The sequence below is a fragment of the Euprymna scolopes genome, chromosome 34, assembly GCF_053919585.1.
Source record: "Euprymna scolopes isolate OS-2025 chromosome 34, ASM5391958v1, whole genome shotgun sequence".
In the NCBI taxonomy this organism is placed as follows: Eukaryota; Metazoa; Mollusca; class Cephalopoda; order Sepiida; family Sepiolidae; genus Euprymna; species Euprymna scolopes.
This window is the reverse complement of record NC_136515.1, coordinates 37860196-37882827: the sequence shown is the minus strand read 5'-3', so window position 1 is coordinate 37882827 and position 22632 is coordinate 37860196. Positions and strand designations below refer to the sequence as shown.

The following is a 22632-nucleotide window of genomic DNA, read 5'->3' as shown; positions in this document are numbered from 1 at the left end:
AATTTGTCTTTAATGTTATCTATGTGCGTGTTTTCAGGAAAAAAAATTAAAATATCATCAATATATCTAAAATATTATGTGTTTGGAGGTAATCTAAATTTGAAAGGACCAGATTATAGGAATTCTAAGAAAAGGAAGGCTAATACTCCACTGAGACAGTCACCCATAGGAAGACCTCTATTTAACAATGCAATCTCCCCATCTTTTTGAATTTCCGTCTTTTTCCATTGCTGAAATGGAACAGCATCAGACTTTTCACAAGAAAGTTTTCAAATATTTGTACTGGTATTTTTGTTTTCTTAATTTCATTCATCCAGAGGAAGTCTTGAAATAAAGATGAAATGTCGATGAACACATAACTCGGTTTGTTTCTTTTTCTTTCTCTCTCTCTCTCTCTCTCTCTCTCTCTCGCATATATATATATATATATATATATATATATATATATATATGCCTTCAATAAGCTTTTGTAGAGGCATTTAAAATTGCTGCAGACAATTGAAAATTCAGTATGTTATGGCTATACATCTTATAAGATGACTGATTATTTTTTATGGTTTTAGGTTCGAATGAACAGCTGCAACAAGCATTGAAATACACTAAGGCCTGATTATCACAACTGGTGAATTTCAAAAATGCAATTTGAATATGAGAACACGTTACAAGAATGATATGCAATGCTAGAGCTTAGCACAAAAACGAAACTTTAAGAGAAAAATGTTACAACACACGTTGACATTGTTAAAATATTATATATATATATATATAAATATATAATGTGTCTTACTTGATTTAAATAATTCCCAACACCCAAAACCAGGTGCAGCATGTCTCGAAGACTGGAATCCTCCAAGACAACTTTGCAGGCATTTATAAGATCGCGAACATTGGATCGCAGCTTAACAAACTTTGTGAGGAATTCAGCTTGCAAGAAATAACCTTGCAATAAAACATGGAAATCTTTTATATCTGTGAGTTCCTTTAGAAATTGCACAGTTGGATGAAGAGATGAGGTGTCTCCAGTGAATGAATTCAGCATAGCAACCTGGAAAGATGGGAAAAAATTCATTTTCAATCAATCAAAAATTATTTTATTAAAGACATGAAAGTAACGTTAGGATGATTCATCAGAATTGGAATCAGGATTCAGAAAAATCATAACTTTTTGGGGTATCGGAATTGGAATCAGAAAAATTTGTGTCTATTTTCTGATGACAAAAACGATTCCTTTAATTATCTTTTTTTATTTGACTTTGTTTAAAACAAAATCTTCCATTGCTGGTAGTAATAATAAAATAATAAATATTTATCGATTTTAAACTACCAATAAAACTAAAATCAATAGATTACCCCCCCCTCTCACAAGTGTGTTTTTACGTTTGAGCAAATATATGCACATTTAACATGGGTTCTTAATATATTTGAGAAAAAATAACAACTTCATAGTTAATATTTAGAAATTTATAAAAAATCAGAATCAGAATTGGGAATTTAGTATGGAATCAGCAATTGTATCGAATCAGGGGAAAAAAGTGGAATCGTCCTATCACTAATTTAAAGCTGTTTATGCCATGTTTCTCAACTTTTGTGTTTTAAATGAAGAAGTTAATTCGTATTCCATTGATAAGGGGCTTTTCTGTGTCTGTCTGTCTGTCCGTCTATCTGTCTATCTAGCAGTCAAAATTTTTTAATGTGAGAAATATACTTCAATATTGAAATACCTTATTTAAAATGCATTACTATTAAAAAATAAAAAATTTCCAGCAAAAATAATCAGAAAGTGAAACCAAAACCTTGAAAATTAGCTATTTCTATTTTCTTACAAATAAATCTTGAAGCATTACTTAATAATAATAATAGCTTTGGCATGGTGTCATAATTTTATGATTAACATCATGTTTCAAAACATATATCTATAAATATATATGATGTATCAACATATTTTAAATAATTTGCATATTATATAATTCTAAAATTCTCCTTTATATTATGAGTTGATCTACTAACCTAGCAAAAAAATATATGATTACAGGGAACATTTGATAGTTTTTTTATATAAAAGGCAGTTGTCCATTTACTTGTGTGCATCCACCTAAAAGTAAAAAAATACACCAGACACATCCACAAAGCTGAAATTTTTTTCAGCATTATCTTGAGACAAAATATGAACACATTTTTTTGTAATATTCAATTTTAGTTCTTGCCTAGAATTTCCCTTATATTAAAAAAATTAAAATAAAGAAAAATTTGTATGATGTACGGATCTTATGACAAAACGAAAATATCATATTCCAAAAATCATGTAAATTGAGCAAGTAGAAAATAGAAAATAGGGATCACTAAGAAATAATAAGGATTATTTTCTCTGTATTATCACTTGCTTATATACTACCCTTCTGATTTTATTTTCCTATTCTCTCTTACCTATTCATGTATGTTTACCTTTTTCCTCATAGTTATATTTTAATATTTTTATATTTCAAAGTTTCTATTTTTATACTTTATACCTACTCTAATATATACTTTCTTTATTCCAATCTAAATGTTTTTAAGACAGTTTTTATCTATATTTTACATTTTGTATAATTCTGAAGGACTTTCTCTTCTGATGAAAAGCATTTAGTTTCGAAATGTTATGGTCTAAAGAGGCTTTTCTTTCTTACTCTTTCCTTATTGATCTGATGATATAAAGTATTATGTAACCTTTACTCCTCATCTTTTATTTAACATACACACACACACATATATATATACAATTAATATAATTAATAATAATTAAATGTTATATATATATATATATATATATATATATATATATATATATATATATATATATAGCGTCATCCACATACAGTACTGTTTCACTGTTTCACAGCTCATCAGCACGGCTAAACAAGCAACTACCTCAAGCCACGATCGAAACCCGATTGCTCAAACGACAATCGGAGCGTCTAACCGTTGCACTATATGGCTGCTGCTATGCAGACAGTGAATTAACAATGTTCTGACATTGTCCAAATACTTCAGATCAATTTGTTTACACAAAGCGCATCGCTTTGAACACTAATAGTAATTTGTATATCACTTCACAATATGCTTAATCTAAGATAGGGAGCATTATAGTCATCCACATACAGTACTGCTTTGCAGCTCATCAATGCGGCTTGACAAGCAACTACCTCAACCCACGATCGAAACCCGATCGCCCAAATGACAATCAATTGTATTTTCAGCAGACCTATTAGATGCAATATTATCAGGTTTCATTGACATGTTTTTACATAAAAGGCCACCAAACAAATACTTGAGACGTGGTGATATATTCTCTTAACAATGGTTTTGAAAATGGCTGAGATACTTCACAAAATCTGAAATGGAATTGTGTTTTTTCTTCAGTTTAATTTTTATTTTCAAAACTAAATAAATTACCATCGCTGCAGTTTTGTTGTCATATAATGATTAGCAATCATCATGTGATGACTGTCAATCCGTTGAGGTTTTTTTTTTTTTTTTTTTTTTTTTACAAAGGCATCACCACATTATCAAGGCCCAGAGGCCACTCAAGAATAAGGGTTAAAGAGTGTACAGTAGAAATTGGTCAATATAGTAATCATTAGTAATGAAAATTTGGCAAATTTAATAACCTATATGGAACGGCCCATCAAGAACTTATTTACTTTAGACTTGAACACAACCATATTGTAGTCAGCCGGAAAGCAGGAAAACGGAAGACAGTTTGAAAACAGATGTGCTGCTAGTTGATATGGTGGCAAAAACTAAGTTAGTAATAATCTCAATCAGTTCTGACATATCTTTTTCTGCCTCTTTTTTATTGTTGTAAGCAACAGCCATCATAGTTGTAGTGGAGTAGATCTGTCTTTCGCTGTTGTTTGACCAGAAGATGCAAAATGACAACATTTCCTGAACTCACACACTAATAAACAGCAAACACATTCACACATTGACAAAGACCGCATACTTACAATGAATCCTGAACTCACACAACGACTCTACACACACTAATAAAACAAAGATATGCCTATACATACGCAAAAACACATAATCTATTACTCACATACACATATTAATACTGACAAACATAGACGTACACACTTCTAATCATTGTTTTTTCTTACACATTCAAACGTTCTCTACCAAAGACGAGAACATTTTTTTGAATAGACAATTATTCACTAAAAGTATCTTCACATAATTGTAAATATATTTTATTTTAATCTTTTATTCATAATATGATGACACTTTATTCTTAATCATTTTCCGATTTTCATAATATATTTTTATCAAATTTATTCATACGCCATTTTATAACCATATTATCAGCTTGATTTTTGGCAATTCTCAAACATGTGATCATAATTTAAACGTTAACCAAGACACTACAAGTCACACTACAGATATGCACACGTTGTTCAAAATCTTACTTAAATGACTAATCGCAACTAATTGTGCTTATGATGTTGTATGAAGATTGCTTTCATGAATATAAAATTGCTAGTGACAAAGAACAAATTCTTACTTCTTCAGGACACGGAAGAACTGAGATTAAACTGCTCAGAGTGACGAGAGGTATGTGGGATGCATCATTTGCCCGTAGAGATTTAATTAGATCTTCAGCATCATAATCCGTCCGATTCAGAAACAAGGTCACATTCATCAACGTCTGCCGAGTAACAAGCTATAAAACAAAAATAGTGATGGATTATTGTGTGATGGTAGATAAGAAAATGCCAACTTACCTCATCAGCATAATGATTAGAGTGTTGGCTAATGCGCTGGGAGACTGCGATTCAATCCTCAGTTGAGTGTAATAATATTTAAGTGTGGATATGTAAAAATTTGATTGATGCAAAAATAAGGTTAGACTTATTGAAATGATAAATAAAAGAAACAAAATAATTTGACACTGTCTTGTCACTGACATTGTTGTCACAGCCTAAAAAATATGTGACCCGTAATCAGTAACATTTTCACTCCCATTTCTATCTGTTCTCTTGATGTCTCGAAAAATGTTCCCAATATGTTGATTCTTTTTCAACAGGAATGCATTCCTCCTTTGGTCATCGACATAATTCAGCCCTATTTTATAGTCTCTTGCACATATGCAAATCGCAGACTGTTCAATGACTCAATAGAATATATATATATATATATATATATATATATATATATATATATATATATATATAACTACTTCATTTACTCACATAAATTTAATATACGAAAGTATAGATTTATGCGTAAACTTTAAGTATTTACTTCAAAAGTGCTCAATACGTAGGTAGAGCTAGTTAGTAATTTATAAAATATATATGGCGATTACTATCTATCTATATATATATATATATATATATATATATATATATATATATGTATTACTATCTATCTATACTATGTATATATGTATTACTATATATATATATATGTATTACTATCTATCTATACTATGTATATATGTATTACTATCTATCTATATATATATATATATATATATATGTATATGTAGAGAGAGAGAGAGAGAGAGAGAGAGAGAGAGAGAGAGAGAGAGAGAGAGAGAGAGAGAGAGAGAGAGTACTAGCAGATGTACTCGGCATTGCCCAGTATTAAATGTAAAAAAAAATGAAGTAAAAAAAATGGAAAGAAAATGAGACATGTGCATACGAGTATTGTGCTTTTTCTAAACGGTTCACTTCTTGTAAGTAAAAAAAAATACTGAGATCGAAACCTAAATAAGCTTGCCACATTCTTTAAAAAGTGTTTTTAAACTTACTTGTTCTTAACATAATGAAGCTGTCAGATGAACTGATGACCCCCCCACCTCCCCAAGTGTCAATTGTTCAATTTTGACCCCTTAGCAGCTCTTTTTTATGGATGAAAATACATTAAAAAGTTTTCCACATGTCTGAATATCCTATATACCAAATTTCAAATCTGTAGATCAAAAATGTGTTGAGTATATAGGTTAAGAGTTGTCCTCATACACACATTCTCATATATATATATATATATATATATATATATATATATGAGAATATATATATATATATATATATATATGAGAATATATATATATATATATATATATATATATATGAGAAGATGGTCACACACTTTTTGAAGACACTTGAAGTATTGAAAATAAGGATAAAATAATTTTTTTTAAATTTATTTTTTGTCCATATTTTGCTAAAAATAGCCTCATCAGGGTAGATAGGTAGTCCTGTCCGAGAGTTATTTTTTTCTTTTTTCTTTTCTTCATTTGTTGTGACGGTGAAGATAATCCCTTGGAGTAGAAGGGAAGAGCAAAGTTTATCTTGCTCAGTAGAACCACATGTGTTATGCTCTGATAGTCGAGCAGAAGTTTAAATGAGAAGATGGTCACACATTAAATCTTCCCAAATATGTCATATCAAAATTAGTATAGATAAAAAAATTATAAAAAATGATTCAGTAAAAAATGTGTTAGATTCTATTATTTTAATGGTGGATTTCAAAGAAAGCAAGGGAGATAAGTCAGTTTGTTATACAGAATGTTACACAACTTTCCCACATTAGAACATACGATAAAGCTCAATAGTTCAATAAGTTCTATTGTTATTTATAATTAGTTTTTAACTAAACTATTTTTCGTAATTTTTTTAATTTATACTAATTTCAACAGTAGTAAGTATGTGATAGTGATTTTATCTGAAATGTATTTGTTTAAAATTATATTATAGTACACAAGCACTAAAACATCTGACCCTTTGACAAGGGAAAAGTAATATTAAATGAATAGAGAGTGAAAATTACTTCCTCAACCAGATGGGCCACCAATCTTTACTGTTACCAGGCTTGCAAAAACATATGTTAGCATTTATTTTTGTTACCCTTACCACTGTGTAAGGAAAAACATATTTACTAAACTCAATACTATGGAGCACACAGAATACGACCAAATCCAAAATGCACATTTTATTTACATATCGAAAAATGTAACGTGAACTTGCAACACATAAAAAACATACAATAAACGATTTGTTATTCTTCACTCTTGTACACGGTCGGACATGAATTTAAGACAGAATTTATTTATATTCAACCATGTAGAATTCTGTCCAGCATGGTAAACTCTACTTTTTCTTCCAGTAGTCTGGGACTCTCTACCTAAAGAGGAATAACCCACTGGCATCCTTAGCAATCAATGTCATTCTCCCTTGTTTCCTATACAAAGATGTGTTAAATTGTAGAAAGAGTGGTTGGCCAAGAAAAATTTGGAAGCAAGTGATTAGTAGGACTATGACAACAGCATATTCTTTTCCTTGTTTTGATTCTCAGATATATATCCATTGATATCTTATATGTTTTTATGTAGAGTGATGTGGTTCTTAGTTGATTAACTGTGTCTGTGTTGGATATATACGTGAGAGTCAAAACAATGAAAAGAATATGCTGATGTCATAGCCCTAGTGATTAGATATGATACAGTGGCATTTAGAAACAGTTGACCAGCTGAACTCAAGAATGAGTTTCTGAAATATCAAAATGTATCTCACCTCTGGACAAAGGAAAGTGAAATAAATGAAGAGAGAGAGAGAGAGAGAGAGAGAGAGAGAGAGAGAGAGAGAGAGAGAGAGAGATAAAAAAAATGAAAAATCGTATTTTTTACTTACATGTAATTTTTCATCTGGAAACTTTGAAGAAAATAATTCTTCGATTTGTGTAAAATTTGGAAGCATTGGAAGGAAATCATCACTTACTCTCCATACACAGCGTTTTGGCTTATCTGTGAGAAAAAAAAAAACATTTTGTATAGTATTACAAAACAGATTTTCGTTTATACAATTCCCTAATATATATTATTAATTAATTACTATTAATAAAATTAATTAGTTGAGTGAAGGAGTTACAATCCACTCTCCAGTAATAATAGAAATCCTCTAAAATTTCCAGTCTCCACTTTCAATTTTTTGTGCTCCATCTCTCTCAAATTGCATTTATGTTGGAAGGAATCCCCCCCCCCCCCCGCCAATGTTTTCTTTTTTTTATGTTGCCATTTAGATATTGACCTGCTTATTTTTGGAGGCTGTTAGTAACCGAGTTTTGTTTGTTGTTTTTTATTGTTTTAAATAATTCAAAATGTAGTATCTGTTCTCAGCAGCTTACCGATATCAGATGCTTTACTAATGCAAAATTAGTTTATTATCATAGAAGCTGTTTATAAAATAAATATGAAAAGTAAGATCTAAAGATACTTATGAGCATTTGCAGTTTATTATATACACACCATTTCAAAATCTTATATTTTTGATAGAATTAAATAAGTAAAACCTGTTTTGATGTTAGATTTTCTCACACTCAAGATTATTCTCTATAAATTTACTATCAGACCATGTATTTGGGCTGGTGAATCTTTATCCCATTTAAAGGTTCTTGATAAATTGTAGAAACATATCTGCAATTTAATTTCTTCACTGCACCATCTCTCTCACAGACATGATGTTGCTAGTCTCAGTCTTTTCTATAAATGCTATTATGGCACGTGTGTTTTAGAATTATCTAATCCATTCCCTGCTTTGTTTGTCCCAGCTCGTTTGGCTCATTTGTCTAGTGATCTCCATCAATTCGCTGTTTTAAAACCTCATCATAATGCAGCTTCCCATTTCAGTAGCATATTTCCAAAGACTGCAAGGTTGTGGAACTCTCGTCCTGCTCACTGCTTTCTTTCTACTCACAGCCTTGTCTTTTCAAGACTAAGGTCAATAGACATCTGTTGTCATTGCAATAATCATGTTTGGTTCTTGTTAGCTCCTTACATCAAGTGGCTTTATGCCTTGTCTTGAGTGATTTAAAAAAAGAGTAAATAAATAAATAAAGGATAGATGGAAAAAAAACTTACATATTTATTCATTTATATAAGATTAGTTTTTTTTAGAGGACTTTCAGAAATAAACTTTTATTTATTGAATTCATATGAAACTCATCAAGTTTTTCATTTTTACTAATTTATTTCAAATGGTTGGACATGTTACATTAAGTGCTGTAAATAGATCTGACATTTTTGTATACTGCTATATAAACACAATAAAAATGTTCATGTTTTTATACTATGAATTTAAACTTTTCAAAATATAACAGAAAGAAAATGGAAACCAAACTCAATCTATTTTAGATTTCAACCTCTGTGGCAAAAAAAACAATATTTTAGGTCTCAAAACCTTCCTGCAACATTTGAATTATAAGAAAACTTGCTGTACAGAATCCTTTAAATCTTTTAAAATACAAACCTATTTCTTGGGTTGGGATTTTCAACCATTGCAAACGTTTTAGCTTTTTACTGGGCGTGAAGCACATCCACAGCGATAACTTGTTACAATTCCCATCACCTTTTCTTTCATTTCTGCAGAGTTCAATTTCGGTTCCCAAGGGGGATTTGATAACCGGTACAACAATATCATTGGATGAGGAACCTTTTGGAAAACTCATCAAGTGGTTGTCCTTAAGAAGCAGATCTGTACTTCCATTTGGTTTCTTTGCTTTACGTGGTTCAACCCAATGCAGTTTTTCTCCATGTTGGATTTTGCCAACAAGTTCTTCTATCATTTGCCATTTGTTCTCTGAACTGAAAATAAAGAGCATTTGTAAAATAAACAACAATGCTAAAGAATATTTTACTTAGAAAATATTTTTTATAAAAATTTTGAGCTTATTCAGTATGAGACACAAATGAAAATCAAATTCCAAGTAAAAACTCTTTGATATACTTACTTATCATGCAAAAATATCCTTACCAAAAATTAGGAAAAAGTAGAGGAAAATTTAAATTGAAAATAAAAATAAGTTTTCATATTTTGCTAGTCTGCCATTCTTTATTACCTGTTTAAATGACTGTATTGTACTGAAATGACACTCAACCTAGGTGGGTTGAATCAGCTTCCTCTGAAGGAGAAAGTTTCATGGGAGTATGAAATTAACAAGTGATCCCCAGTCACATGCATATTTCCATCAAGAGAGATGACAATGTTAGGGTTTTGCAACTCTTGCAAGGTGTCAACATTCCTCTAATACATTGCCTCCTATTCCAAAATGGTCACCCATTTAATGCTGACTAGGCTCAACGGTGCTTAACTTTGGTGATCAGACAAGAACCGGTGTGTCAACATGATTATTCTGTGTACTGAATGACAAACTAATTTATTTACTCTTGCTTTACAGGTATTTTTGCTCTTTGGCAAAATATGTGTAGCAGTCGAAACTTGCTACAATAGCAGGCAGGCAGATTGAAATCTCGTAGCTCAAGATTTAAATCAACCATCTCCCTGGCTTGTCCAATCACAAGCCAGCTCTCAATCACGTGACTGAGTACATAAAAAAGTGAAATCTACAACTCTTACTCTCTTTCCTCCATGCTCTACCTGGCAGCAGATCTTGCACGGAGCCTTTGGCTCCAGATTAACGTGAGTACAACAAGTCAACATGGCTATCTTTAAACACCCACTTATTTCCATGTGCGATACTATTAAGTTTTGAGACATTGTGTCGAACAAAGATGGCGGCGTAGTTCAGATCAGTAACCAAGATGGCGACCAAGAATCAAATGCGGTCCGTGACGTAGTTAACCTCTTAAGTTCTGAGATATTGTGTTGTAGAAAGATGGCGGCGTAGTTCAGATCAGTAACCAAGATGGCGGCGAAGAATTAAATGTGGTCCGTGACGTAGCAAACAGCGAACTGATTGAATCCAAAATTCAACAATTTTTATAATAATTTTGGGACGTTTTGATTGGTTGTTTAGCACAGCCATTGGTTATAAAAATGATTGGCGAATTCATTCGTCTCATACCCCATCAGAAGTCAAAAACTTTTTACAGGTACCACACAAACCTTTATCATGCGACAGACACACATTCCTACATTGCAACACGTAAACACATTGAAGACTTTGCTCTTTCTTTCTCCTCTAACTGGCCCTCTTCGTCCCTACGACTACTGGCTACAACGAGTGTATAAAGAATTATTCTCTCCTTTAACAAGCCGGCATAATATTAAATCTATCTTTACACACAAGAACACTTCCAGCTACTAACCCATTTCTCTTACGTAGACACTTCTAACGAAGATGACAAATAAAGTTACTTTTGAATTTAGAATGAAACTCCCATTGTCTCATATTCTATATACAATAAAACTGATTTTTATTTTTAATCAAAATTCTATGTGATAATTCTGCATAATTTTTAGAGTACATACTTATTTTTGCCTGATATGTAAGAATATCAAAGATTTTTTCCTGGTTCTTTATTTGGAACTGCCATATTTCATCTGTGTAACTACAATTTCACTGTATAAGCGCTAAAATTTCTAGTAAATTAGTTTATATCTACTTATTGAGTGGTGTTGGTATATTACCTGAGTATGTCAATTACTATCTTTACTTAGCTTCTGCTGTTTATTTGCTACAAGTTAGTATGAAGAAAAATATTTATGAAATTTCATAGAAAAATATATGTAGTATTTGAGTGTGAATAACTGATATAATTATTTACATATTGTTTTTATTAATAAAATCATATAAAATTATGTTTTGAAACAAAAATAATTTGCTTTAAATACTTTATGTTTACTAATTTTGCAAATTATAAAATTTTTTTAAACATATTTATGTAATGCTTTTGTATTATTATGTTAATATCTCTAAATTGAAAGCCCCGTTTTCAATTTGAAGGAGGGGCACCTGAGCATTCTGTGTTAACAATTTAAGAAACTTCCGTCAACATAAGGAATATTTATAAGCGTATTTTTATGTTTTCCGTTATTTTGTGCTTGAGGAATATTCAATTATGGCATGTGTAGCTTATATAAAAATTCATTTAAGTAGTTATCGCCTCAAATTTCGTTTTAATTTCGGTTCGCTGAAATTATTTCAAGTAAAGAGCATTAAATCTATTTCAAAACAAAACAAAAAAACATGAACTGAACTTTTATTGACTATGATAACATTTATTTCTTGTATATTTATTTTTTCGAGTAGTCATTTGTTGGCTTTTCTGCTAAACACTCTTATTAAATAATATCGACAAAATATCGAAAAACAAAGAAACAAAAACAGTTTTGAAAAATAATGAAGCTTTACTTACTTTAGTAAAATAATCCAAAACAGCAAAATGGGATATTAAAAAAGTAAACACGTAATTACTTTAGTTTTTTAAAGCAAAGAATCAATATAAATATGAATAAGAAGAAAATGGCACCCTTTTCAAGCAGAACAGCTTCGTTTCAGTTTTACAGTATTGAATGGTGTAGTATTGCGCCGTAGGGTTGTACTATTGTAATGTAAAGAACACGCAGAAAGGGTTGTAATCAACTGAATTCCTTATAGTATACTGACAAAAAAAGCTGAAACAGATATATAAATAAAAATAAAAATGTTATGTAAATGTTTTTAAAAAGACACGTAATCACGTGAGCAGGATTTTTTCCTTCTTTTGACACGATAACAAGTAACATTCTTATTTTTTATTATTTATCTATTTTCGAAAGAGTGCCACATGTAAGTGGACAAGGAAAAAAACAGAGTTATGCCAAATTTGTGTCGAGAATTGTCTAAAGTTCCGACTTTTTTTTTTTGGCTTTCACTTTAATAAGAACGTGAATTTATGAGGTGAATTTATTTGACACAATATGATTCAACTCAAAAAAATAAATAAAAGTTAACGTGAATTAAGATTAAAGTTAAGGTGTTATTGTGAACCCTCACCCCTTTTAAAAAACCTTGTTAAACTTTGTGACATATTTGTATTCTATGGAGGTCAGGCGCGAACGAACACCCAATAATTTCTTCAAACTGAAACATAATTATCAAAGTATACTTACGCAAATAGATATGAAAAGTCTTTTTTAAAGTTTGTGCAATATTTCCATGAAGTACAGGTACGAACACAAACCCACAATTTTATTATACCATCCCTATTTAAGTTGAAACATACTTATCAAAGTATTCTTATATACATTTATATCAAAAACACTTGTAAACGTTTATTTTTTCATTTTTTATTTCCATACTTTGAGGGCCAGGCGCGAACGCAAACCACACAATTTTTATGAACCACCGTTCTGCCAGACCAAATATACCCATTCTTGTATCTCGATATCATCTTCTATCATTATATGTAATCAGTTTTTTTAAAATAGTCAACCATATAGGAGCCTATTCGTGACCACACACACACACACACACACACACGTTCAGCTTTATATTATAGATATATATATTTAGAGTTCAAACACCTTTCATTTTTTTTTAGTATCTCCATATTACGGATATATTCTGGGATTGGTATACTTACGAGTACAAAAATAAATAAAAGTTTACTGACCTGCCCATCTTTTCCTCATCTAATTCCACTTTTAATAAATCTTGTAAAATATGTAAAAATGAAATGTACTTGGGTGTTCCGATTATCTGGAGAGAAAAGAAAACGGAATGATACAAGTTGTATTCAGTGCTATATTTGATTAACATCAGATCCTTCAAAAAAAAACAACCTTAGTTGTAACAATACAAAAAAAGAAATGAAATTTTTTTTTTTTTTAATTCCACTTTCATCCCAAACAAGGCACAGTCCCACTTTGATGTAGGAGGTTACTATCGGGTACATAAGTTGCAGGGATACTATGTAGGGAGTTGAGCAGCAAGATGTCTGTTCATATTACACTTGAACTTCTGCATGTCAGTACAGTTGGGAAAGCAGGAACCCAGAAGGGCATTCCAAAGTCTAGCAGTCCTAGGGAAGAAACTATTAGAGTAGAAGGCTTTCTTACATCTAGGGATTTCTACTGTGTAGGGGTGGGATTTTGCTGCTTGTTGAGTTTGTTAGGGGTATTTACATCAAGGGGGTACAAGCGCTTGTAGTTCGTCGGAGCATTCACCATTAAAATACAGGCAAAGGGACGCAACATTACGTCGATGGGACAGAGGTTGAAGCTTAGATGATAGTTTAGGACCTATCAGGTTGGTGACTCTCTTTTGACCCTGTCCAGGAGCGAGAGACTAGGTAGCATTGCATAGGATATGGTTACGCCATTGTAAAGCTACAAAGACCCACGCTGATAATTAAGATATCAAGGAAAGTAAAAAGTTGATCTTATGTTTACTTTCGGCAACCTCGTTAACTCTCGCTTCCCTTATTTTGTCCTTTAGTCCTCACATTCCAGGAATGATGTTTCTGACAAAGTGGCAACAATTGCTGTTTTCTGGGTTAGAATCTATTCCATCTAACACTTATTGGCAAGTCATTGACTTTGAAGTGATACTTTTTTAGCTCCTTACATCAAGTTGCTTCATGCCTTGTCTGGAGTGATTTCCATAAAAAAATGTAATGAATGAGAAAAATGGATAGAAATGATTGTTGTTAATGATTAAGAATGGGTCAGCATTTAACAAGTGCTAAAATTCACCAAAAGTGTTTATTTTTTTATTTTTACTATTTATCAAGGCTCAAAGGCCAATCGAAAATAAAAGTTTACAAGTATCAGGTGGCTAATGAGACAACCCCATGACAATTGGTAATGATGAAAATTGTGCAGAATTTACTTATTTAATAGATGGCTCAACAAGAAAAATACATTGGACTTGAAAACGACCTTGTTTTAGTCAGCCAGGAAGCAGTTCCATGGAATTATGTTCCATAGACAGATAGTTCTGAGAAAGAAACTTTGCTCATGAAATTTTCATTTAGTTTTAGGCACTAATGGTTGAAACTAGATGAGTGTTTGTTGTGAATGTTGTACAGATTGTTGTGAATGAATAAGATAAAAAATATATATATTTAAAAATCTACGGTTTAGATGTGAAAGATATTTTCAAAGAATAAAGTGTTCATTAAAACTATTTAAAGTTCTCATATTTGTGGAAGGTTTGTAGTATTGAAGAAGATTTGAGTGTTATAAAGTTGTATGTCTATATGTTTGTCTTCTGTCAGTGTGAATAATGTTCTTACGTATCCTTTCTTATATTTATTTGGTTAGTTTGAAGAGATCAAGGAATCCCTTCTGGGACTAACACTTGATTTCCATATGAAATATAATTATATTGATGTATTTGTCATTACTATATTTGTCACTAGCAGTTCAGCCCGGCTGTGCTCGGGCCCTATGTTCATAACTTTACATATGTATATATATATTAAAAAGTTTGACTCGTGTCCAGCTAATGTACATCTAAAATTTCAAATGTTTAGACCCAAACTTGGCAAAAGGGTTTGGTAGAGTCTGCAAAGGTCATCTCTTTCAACTTTGACCTCTTGGCAGCCAAATTTTCGCCTAAAAACTGATTAAAAAACTTGCTGCATGTTTGAATACCCTTTATGTAAAATTTCAAATGTTTAGACCCAAAATTGGCAGAATAGTTTGCTAGAGACAGCAAAGGTAAAATTTTTTGCAGTTTTATTCCTTGGCAGCCAAATTTCCAGCCAAAAACTGATTAAAAAGCTTGCCCTATGTCTGAATACACTTTATGTAAAATTTCAAATGTTTAGACCAAAAATTGTCTGAGAGGTCAAACTTTTTATAATTTTGACCCCAATTTTGACCCCTTAACATTTATTGTTTTGGGTTCAAATCAAATTAAAAAGTTTGATCCAGGTCCAAGTAACTTGCACCTAAAATTTCAAGTGTTTAGACCCAAAATTGATGGAGTAGTTTGGTAGAGTTTTCAAAGGTTAAATCGTTGAACTTTGACCCTTTGACAGCCAAATTTCTGGCCAAAAATCGATTAAAAGGATTTTCCCAAATCTCAATACCCTATATGTCAAATCTCGAGTTTGTAGACTGAAAATTGACAGAGTAATTTGGTAGGGAAATGTATACACACAGACAATTTCACTTTTATAGAAATACTAGCAGTTCAGCCCAGCTTTGCTTGGGCCCTATGTACTGTTCATAACTTGCCCTATGTATGAATACACTTTATGTATGTTTAGACCAAAATTTGTCTGAGTAATTTTGTAGAGACCGCAGAGGTCAATTTTTTAAAATTTTGATCCCTTAACATTTATTATTTTGCTCTCAAATCAAAATACAAATTTTTACCCATGTCCAAGTTACCTACACCTAAAATTTCAAGTCTTTAGATACAAAATTGGCAGAGGAATTTGTTAAAATCTTCAAAGGTCAACTCTTTCAACTTTGACCTTTTCGCCCTAAAAATAATTAAAATGCTTGCCACATGTCTAAATACACGTTATGTATAAATTTCAAATGTTTAGACCTCAAATTGGCTGAGTAATTTGCTAGACACAGCAAAGGTCAAATTTTTTGAGTTTTGACCCTTCGGTAGCTCAAATTTTTGATCCAAACCGATTAAAAAGCTTGCTCTATTTCTGAATACCTTTATCTAAAATTTCAAATGTTTAGACTAGAAATTGGCTGAGTAATTTGGTAGAGACCGCAAAAGTCAAATTTTTTTAAACTTTGACCCCAATTTTGACCCCTTAACATTTACTGTTTTGGACTCAAATCAAATTAAAAAGTTTGATCCAGGTCCAAGTAATCAAAATTTAAAATTTCAAGTGTTTAGACCCAAAATTGGCAGAGGAGTTTGGTAGAGTTTTCAAAGGTTAAATTGTTGACAGCCAAATTTCTGTCCAAAAACTGATTAAAAAGATTTTCCCAAATCTCAATACCCTATATGTCAAATCTCGAGTCTCTAGACTGAGAATTGACAGAGTTATTTGGTAGGGAAATGTACACAGACACACACACAGACAGACATTTTCACTTTTATATATATACTAGCAGTTCTGCCCGGCTTTACTTGGGCCCTATGTACTGTTCATAACTTTAGATGCCTATGTATATATTAAAAAGTGTGAATATATGCAGTAATACCTTTCTATATAATAGTCTTCCTTAACTACAATAGAGAAAAGTTGGTTGAGACCGCAGACGTCAATTTTTTAAAACTTTGACTCCAATTTTGACCCCTTCGCATTTATTCTTTTAGGCTCAAATAGAATTATAAAGTTAGATCCCTATCCAAGTAATCTATATCTAAAATTTCAAGTGTTTAGACCCAAAATTGGCAGAGGAGTTTGGTAGAGTTCTCAAAGGTCAAATCATTGAACTTTGACCCCTTAACAGCAAAATTTCTGGCTGAAAACTGATTAAAAAGATTTTCCCAAATCTCAATACCCTTATGCCAAATTTCGAGTTTGTACACCGAAAATTGACAGAGTTATTTGGTAGAAAAATGTACACAGACACAGACACACAGACAGACAGACAGACAGACAGACATTTTCACTTTTATAGATATATAGATAGATAGATTGTATTTGTCATTGCTATATTTGTCATTGTATTTGTCATTACTACATTTGTCATTGCTATGTTTGTCATTACTATATTTGTCATTTATTTGTCATTGTTATATTTTTCATTGCTATATTTTTCTTTGTGTCTAAGTTATAAAATAGATTACCATCATCATCAGCATCTACAACAGTAAGATTGAGTCTTTTAATTATTCTTTTAGTTCAGTTAGTTTGAAGAGGTAAAGCAATCCTTTCTTGAGGTTAACACTTGATTTACCTATGCATTAAATTTATATCCGAGGTCTCTCTTAAGGAAAGATGTTGTCCCTTTTAGAGCTGTTATCTGTACTTTCCTATAATTTGGTCTCCCAGGGATTGTATCTAAATAATTTATTAGTTTTTTTTTACTTTTAAAACTGTTGTCCCTACCAAAATTATTTCTTACAGAAACCATGTTGATTTTAAGTTTTTCTAGAGATTTATGATATTTAGTAATTTTGTTTCGCTTCAACTCTATTAAGGCCAGAGTCACTCTGTGTCATTCTTTGTCAGTGTGGGAATCCGTGTGAATTCTATGTGTGTGAGTTTAGTAATCATTCACTTCTTCTGCCTCAAATCTGAGTATAATGCCATGTTAGCAGACTGCCTTGTTTCTAGCTTAACTTTCTCTCAGGATTTTTGGTTGTCAAGTTGCCATTTTTATTAGCAATGGCTATTTCATGCTTAAGAGCATTTTGAATAAGAATCACTTGCATTTGTTGCAAATTGTGGAGTTCACACATTTATGTGAAATAATCTTCCTTTTATTTTGGAAATGCAAACACAGCACAAAGTTATTGATTTGACCGTCTCCCATTTCCATCCATATAGAAAGGAAGAAATTAAAAGGAAAGAGTAAGCTAGAGAAAGAAAGAGAGTAATTTATACGAACTAGTAACTTTATCATGATCATTCATATTGCATCTACGGATATATTTATTTTGGGGCATCATAAGAGCACTTTAAAAGACAATCAGATTTTAAAAACTGATACATATAATAAAATAATAGAACATAATATAAAATTTATTACATATTTTAGCCGTTAAAAATGGGCAAAGTCTATAGTCTGTTGACTGCATTCTGCCAAATTGTTGGTTGAATATGATTAAATTTGTGTTGACATTTTGCATTACATACTGATTCCTATTAATTCTCAACTGTACATCAAGTGGATAACATAATACTTTGTTCAATGCACCTTTAATAAAAAGGCCCATACAAAATTTCAACCAGATCATTCTAGTAGTTTCTAAGAAAACTTCTAGAGTAAATGTAGCATTGCGATGACTAAATCCTGTTAATCTCTAACTGTGTATTGAGTGTATACCATAATACTTAGTTCGGCGCACTTTATAATAACAAAGGTTTATACAAAATTTTAGCCAAATCAGCCCAGCAATTTCCAAGAACAAACAGACAGACAGGCTAAGAGAAAAATGATATAGATATATAAAAATTTCTACATTTAACTTGGGAAAACGTGTTTATGATATCAGAAATACCAATTTCGTACAGAAGTTTATGTTCAATTCTCATTTATATTAAACTGGCTGGACTGATTACTTCTAAACAAAGAAAACCATTAGACTTTGAAATTTCATCTCCCTGTTTCCCTGACTATACTTTTATGCAGAAATTTAAATGTAATGTAAAAAAACATCTTGCTTATGATGTCCCTTATAAATCTGGCCCCTTACATCTTAGTGGCAATATATTTTGTTTGGGCTGAAAAAAAAAAACCTATCTGCCATCTGACAACTGTTAATCAAGCTTTAAGTATTCTTTTTAGATAAAATACCTTTAAATATAAATTTATTGTAATTTTTTAAAACTAACAGTTTTCATTTGTATTATCTTCCTTGAAAATTAATGAATATAATATTCTAAAGGTTTTGGCAATTTATACATTTTTATTAAATCATTTTAAGTACTGTTAATAGCGATGAAACTATTAACATATATATATATATATATATATATATATATATATATATATATATATATATATATATATATATATATATATATATATATATAATGATGGGATGATTCCAATATTTCTCCTTGATTCTGATACAATTACTGATTCCGTATTAAATTCCCGATTCCAATACAATTACCGATTCTGATTCTTTATAAATCTCTAAATATTTAATGATAAAATTTTTTATTTTTATCACAATTATTGTAAAAATAAGTCTTTATAACTGATAAAACTTTTTCCTAAAACTGCTAGATTTTCCTTCCTGTTTGCTTTACTGTATTAACATGCAGACAATTAAATATAATTTGAACAAATATTTCACTACAAATCTTCTCATGTAGAATGCTCTGATAAATCTGGCTCTAATTCTCAAAAGTGCCTTACATCTCAGTGACATCTTTCATCCTCTTGCATTTTGACACAGATTTTGTCGTTTCATTTGATCAAATCAAAATATGTGCCTCAGTCTCTTTATGTTTATATTATTATTATTATATGTTATTATATGCGCTTTTTGAATATAACAATATACTTTGACCTTTTCTTTTTCATTAACTTTGACCTTGTGTTCACATCAAAATTAATACAACATTTTACTTTTCCCTCTTTTCTGATTCACTTTATTTGCGTTTTGTTTTCTACTACCATGGTTACTTGAAATTGTCTGAGGCAAAATGTAACATAAATTCTATCTCCCTCTCCCTTCCATCATCTTTCTTCTTCTCCCAGTCCATTCCTCTCTCTGGACGCACACATACACATAACTTGAGTCAGCATAAAGGAAATAACTCTGAAAAAAAATCAGAATTACTTCCCTTTAAATGATAAGGTTAAAAGATATGTTTTAATAACATTAAATGATACAACCTCCCTCCCCCGCAATAATGAATCTTTTTTACCTTAAGATAATATACGTCCAAAGTTACGCCAATTAAAAGTATACCAATTTGTGTTGCGGATTTTCTTTTTTGTCCTTTATATAATAGATTGAAAAATGCATTTTATTTTTTATTTTTAATTCTTGTTTATTCTCATTGCTATTCATTTTTACATTGTACTGTGAAAAAGTATACATTTATTTTCAGCATCAGATAAGGGACATGGGAGCCTAAAAGCTGGGAGTTTGGACACAAGTAATATTTAAGTCCTGGTTACAGGTAAGTGAAATGTTAGTTCAGGAGAGAGGGTTGAGGGCAAATAGGGAGCGGAGTGGCTATAATAATACTTTCAATCTAGGTAGAGCAAAAACTATGTTAATGTTCAACAAAAGTATTCATCTAGATATAAATGATCTAGTTATTTTTGATGGGTATTATTCTTGAACTTTGCTCACCTAAAATTGTCTTACCTTTTCAATAAGCATATTTAAAAGTTCTGAAGGGCTTTGGAAATCACCTTCATACATAATGTTTAACTTATCATCATCCTGATACTTCTGTCCATAAAAAGCCTGTAGGAAAAAAAAAAAAATATTTTAATATTTGAGGGGTAAATCACTTGAAAATAATGTACAAGCTTTTTCCTTTTAGGTAATTTTTCAATTTTTTTATCAAATATATTGTTAATAAACTTTTGTGATAATATAGACTACCCCCCATGGACTGTGGAGAATATGAGGAAATGATTCTCACAAAAGTAAGAGTGACTGAAAGTGAAGTGTTTAAACAAGAAATAAGGAAACCACCAAAATATATTGAACTTTCTAGACAGGATGGCGCCTGACAGTTGGTAGACATTTCTGCTGATCAGCTAAAAATAACTGAAATGATTTAGGATTTTTGGTTGAAACTATATAGCAGTCAGACTGTTTCGGTTGAAACTATATAGCAGTCAGACTGTTTCGGTTGAAACTATATAGCAGTTAGACTGTTTCGGTTGAAACTATATAGCAGTCAGACTGTTTCGGTTGAAACTATATAGCAGTCAGACTGTTTTGGTTGAAACTATGTAGCAGTCAGACTGTTTCGGTTGAAACTATATAGCAGTCAGACTGTTTCGGTTGAAACTATATAGCAGTCAGACTGTTTCGGTTGAAACTATATAACAGTCAGACTGTTTCGGTTGAAACTATATAGCAGTCAGACTGTTTCGGTTGAAACTATATAGCAGTCAGACTGTTTTGGTTGAACTATATAGCAGTCAGACTGTTTCGGTTGAAACTATATAGCAGTCAGACTGTTTTGGTTGAAACTATATAGCAGTCAGACTGTTTTGGTTGAAACTATATAGCAGTCAGACTGTTTCGGTTGAAACTATATAGCAGTCAGACTGTTTCGGTTGAAACTATATAGCAGTCAGACTGTTTCAGTTGAAACTATATAGCAATCAGACTTCTAAATATAGTTAAAACTATATTTAGCAGTCAGACTTCTAAATATAGTTAAAAACTATATAGCAGTCAGACTTCTAAATATAGTTAAAACTATATTTAGCAGTCAGAGTTGGCTTTGGGAAGATTGGAGTCAAAGTCGGGCATGAGCAGATCGAAGTAGACCAGCAGATAATGAGATGAGCTGTTTCGGTTGAAACTATATAACAGTCAGACTGTTTTGGTTGAAACTATTTAGCAATCAGACTGTTTTGGTTGAAACTATATAGCAGTCAGACTGTTTCGGTTGAAACTATATAGCAGTCAGACTGTTTCGGTTGAAACTATATAGCAGTCAGACTGTTTCGGTTGAAACTATATGGCAGTCAGACTGTTTCGGTTGAAACTATATAGCAGTCAGACTGTTTCAGTTGAAACTATATAGCAGTCAGACTTCTAAATATAGTTAAAACTATATTTAGCAGTCAGAGTTGGCTTTGGGAAGATTGGAGTCAAAGTCGGGCATGAGCAGATCGAAGTAGACCAGCAGATAATGAGATGAGCTGACAACTTTGACCAAATGGTAATGATGGCCTCAACAGACAAATTATCTCAGTTAGGTGTTAGCTGATATACAGAAACTTAACTAAGATGTGGATGCTAGTGTTTGAGACGTCCTTTTCCACAACAGTGTCTCACACGCACACACACACACACACACACACACACACACTTTTACTTCCCTTACTTTGTCCGTTACTCTTCATATTCCATGAGTGATGTTTCTTACAAAGGGGGAAGAATTGCTGTTTTTGGTTTGGAATCTATCCATCTAACACATATTATTAGCTAATTTTTACCTTGAAATAATATTTTCTTTTTAGCTGCTTACATCAACTGGCTTCATGTTTTGTCTGGAGTGATTTCCATAAAAAACAACTGGCTTTAGCACAGTGTATCTAACTTTATTTTTTTGTGTGAGTCTGCATT

At 31.4% G+C, this 22632-nt stretch overlaps 1 protein-coding gene across 2 annotated transcripts in view; it reads right to left on the bottom strand.

The window, feature by feature from the left end:
- LOC145259179 (inverted formin-2-like) overlaps positions 1-22632 on the bottom strand; it is a 62755-nt gene that overhangs the window by 15985 nt on the left and 24138 nt on the right. For both annotated transcript variants that reach the window (XM_080116939.1, XM_080116938.1), the window contains exons 6-11: positions 20683-20784; positions 13373-13458; positions 9285-9619; positions 7671-7783; positions 4538-4696; positions 788-1045 (exon numbers count right to left, since the gene is read on the bottom strand). In XM_080116939.1, the coding sequence (XP_079973065.1) occupies positions 788-1045; positions 4538-4696; positions 7671-7783; positions 9285-9619; positions 13373-13458; positions 20683-20784 (1053 nt within the window). The remainder of the gene's footprint in view (positions 1-787; positions 1046-4537; positions 4697-7670; positions 7784-9284; positions 9620-13372; positions 13459-20682; positions 20785-22632) is intronic.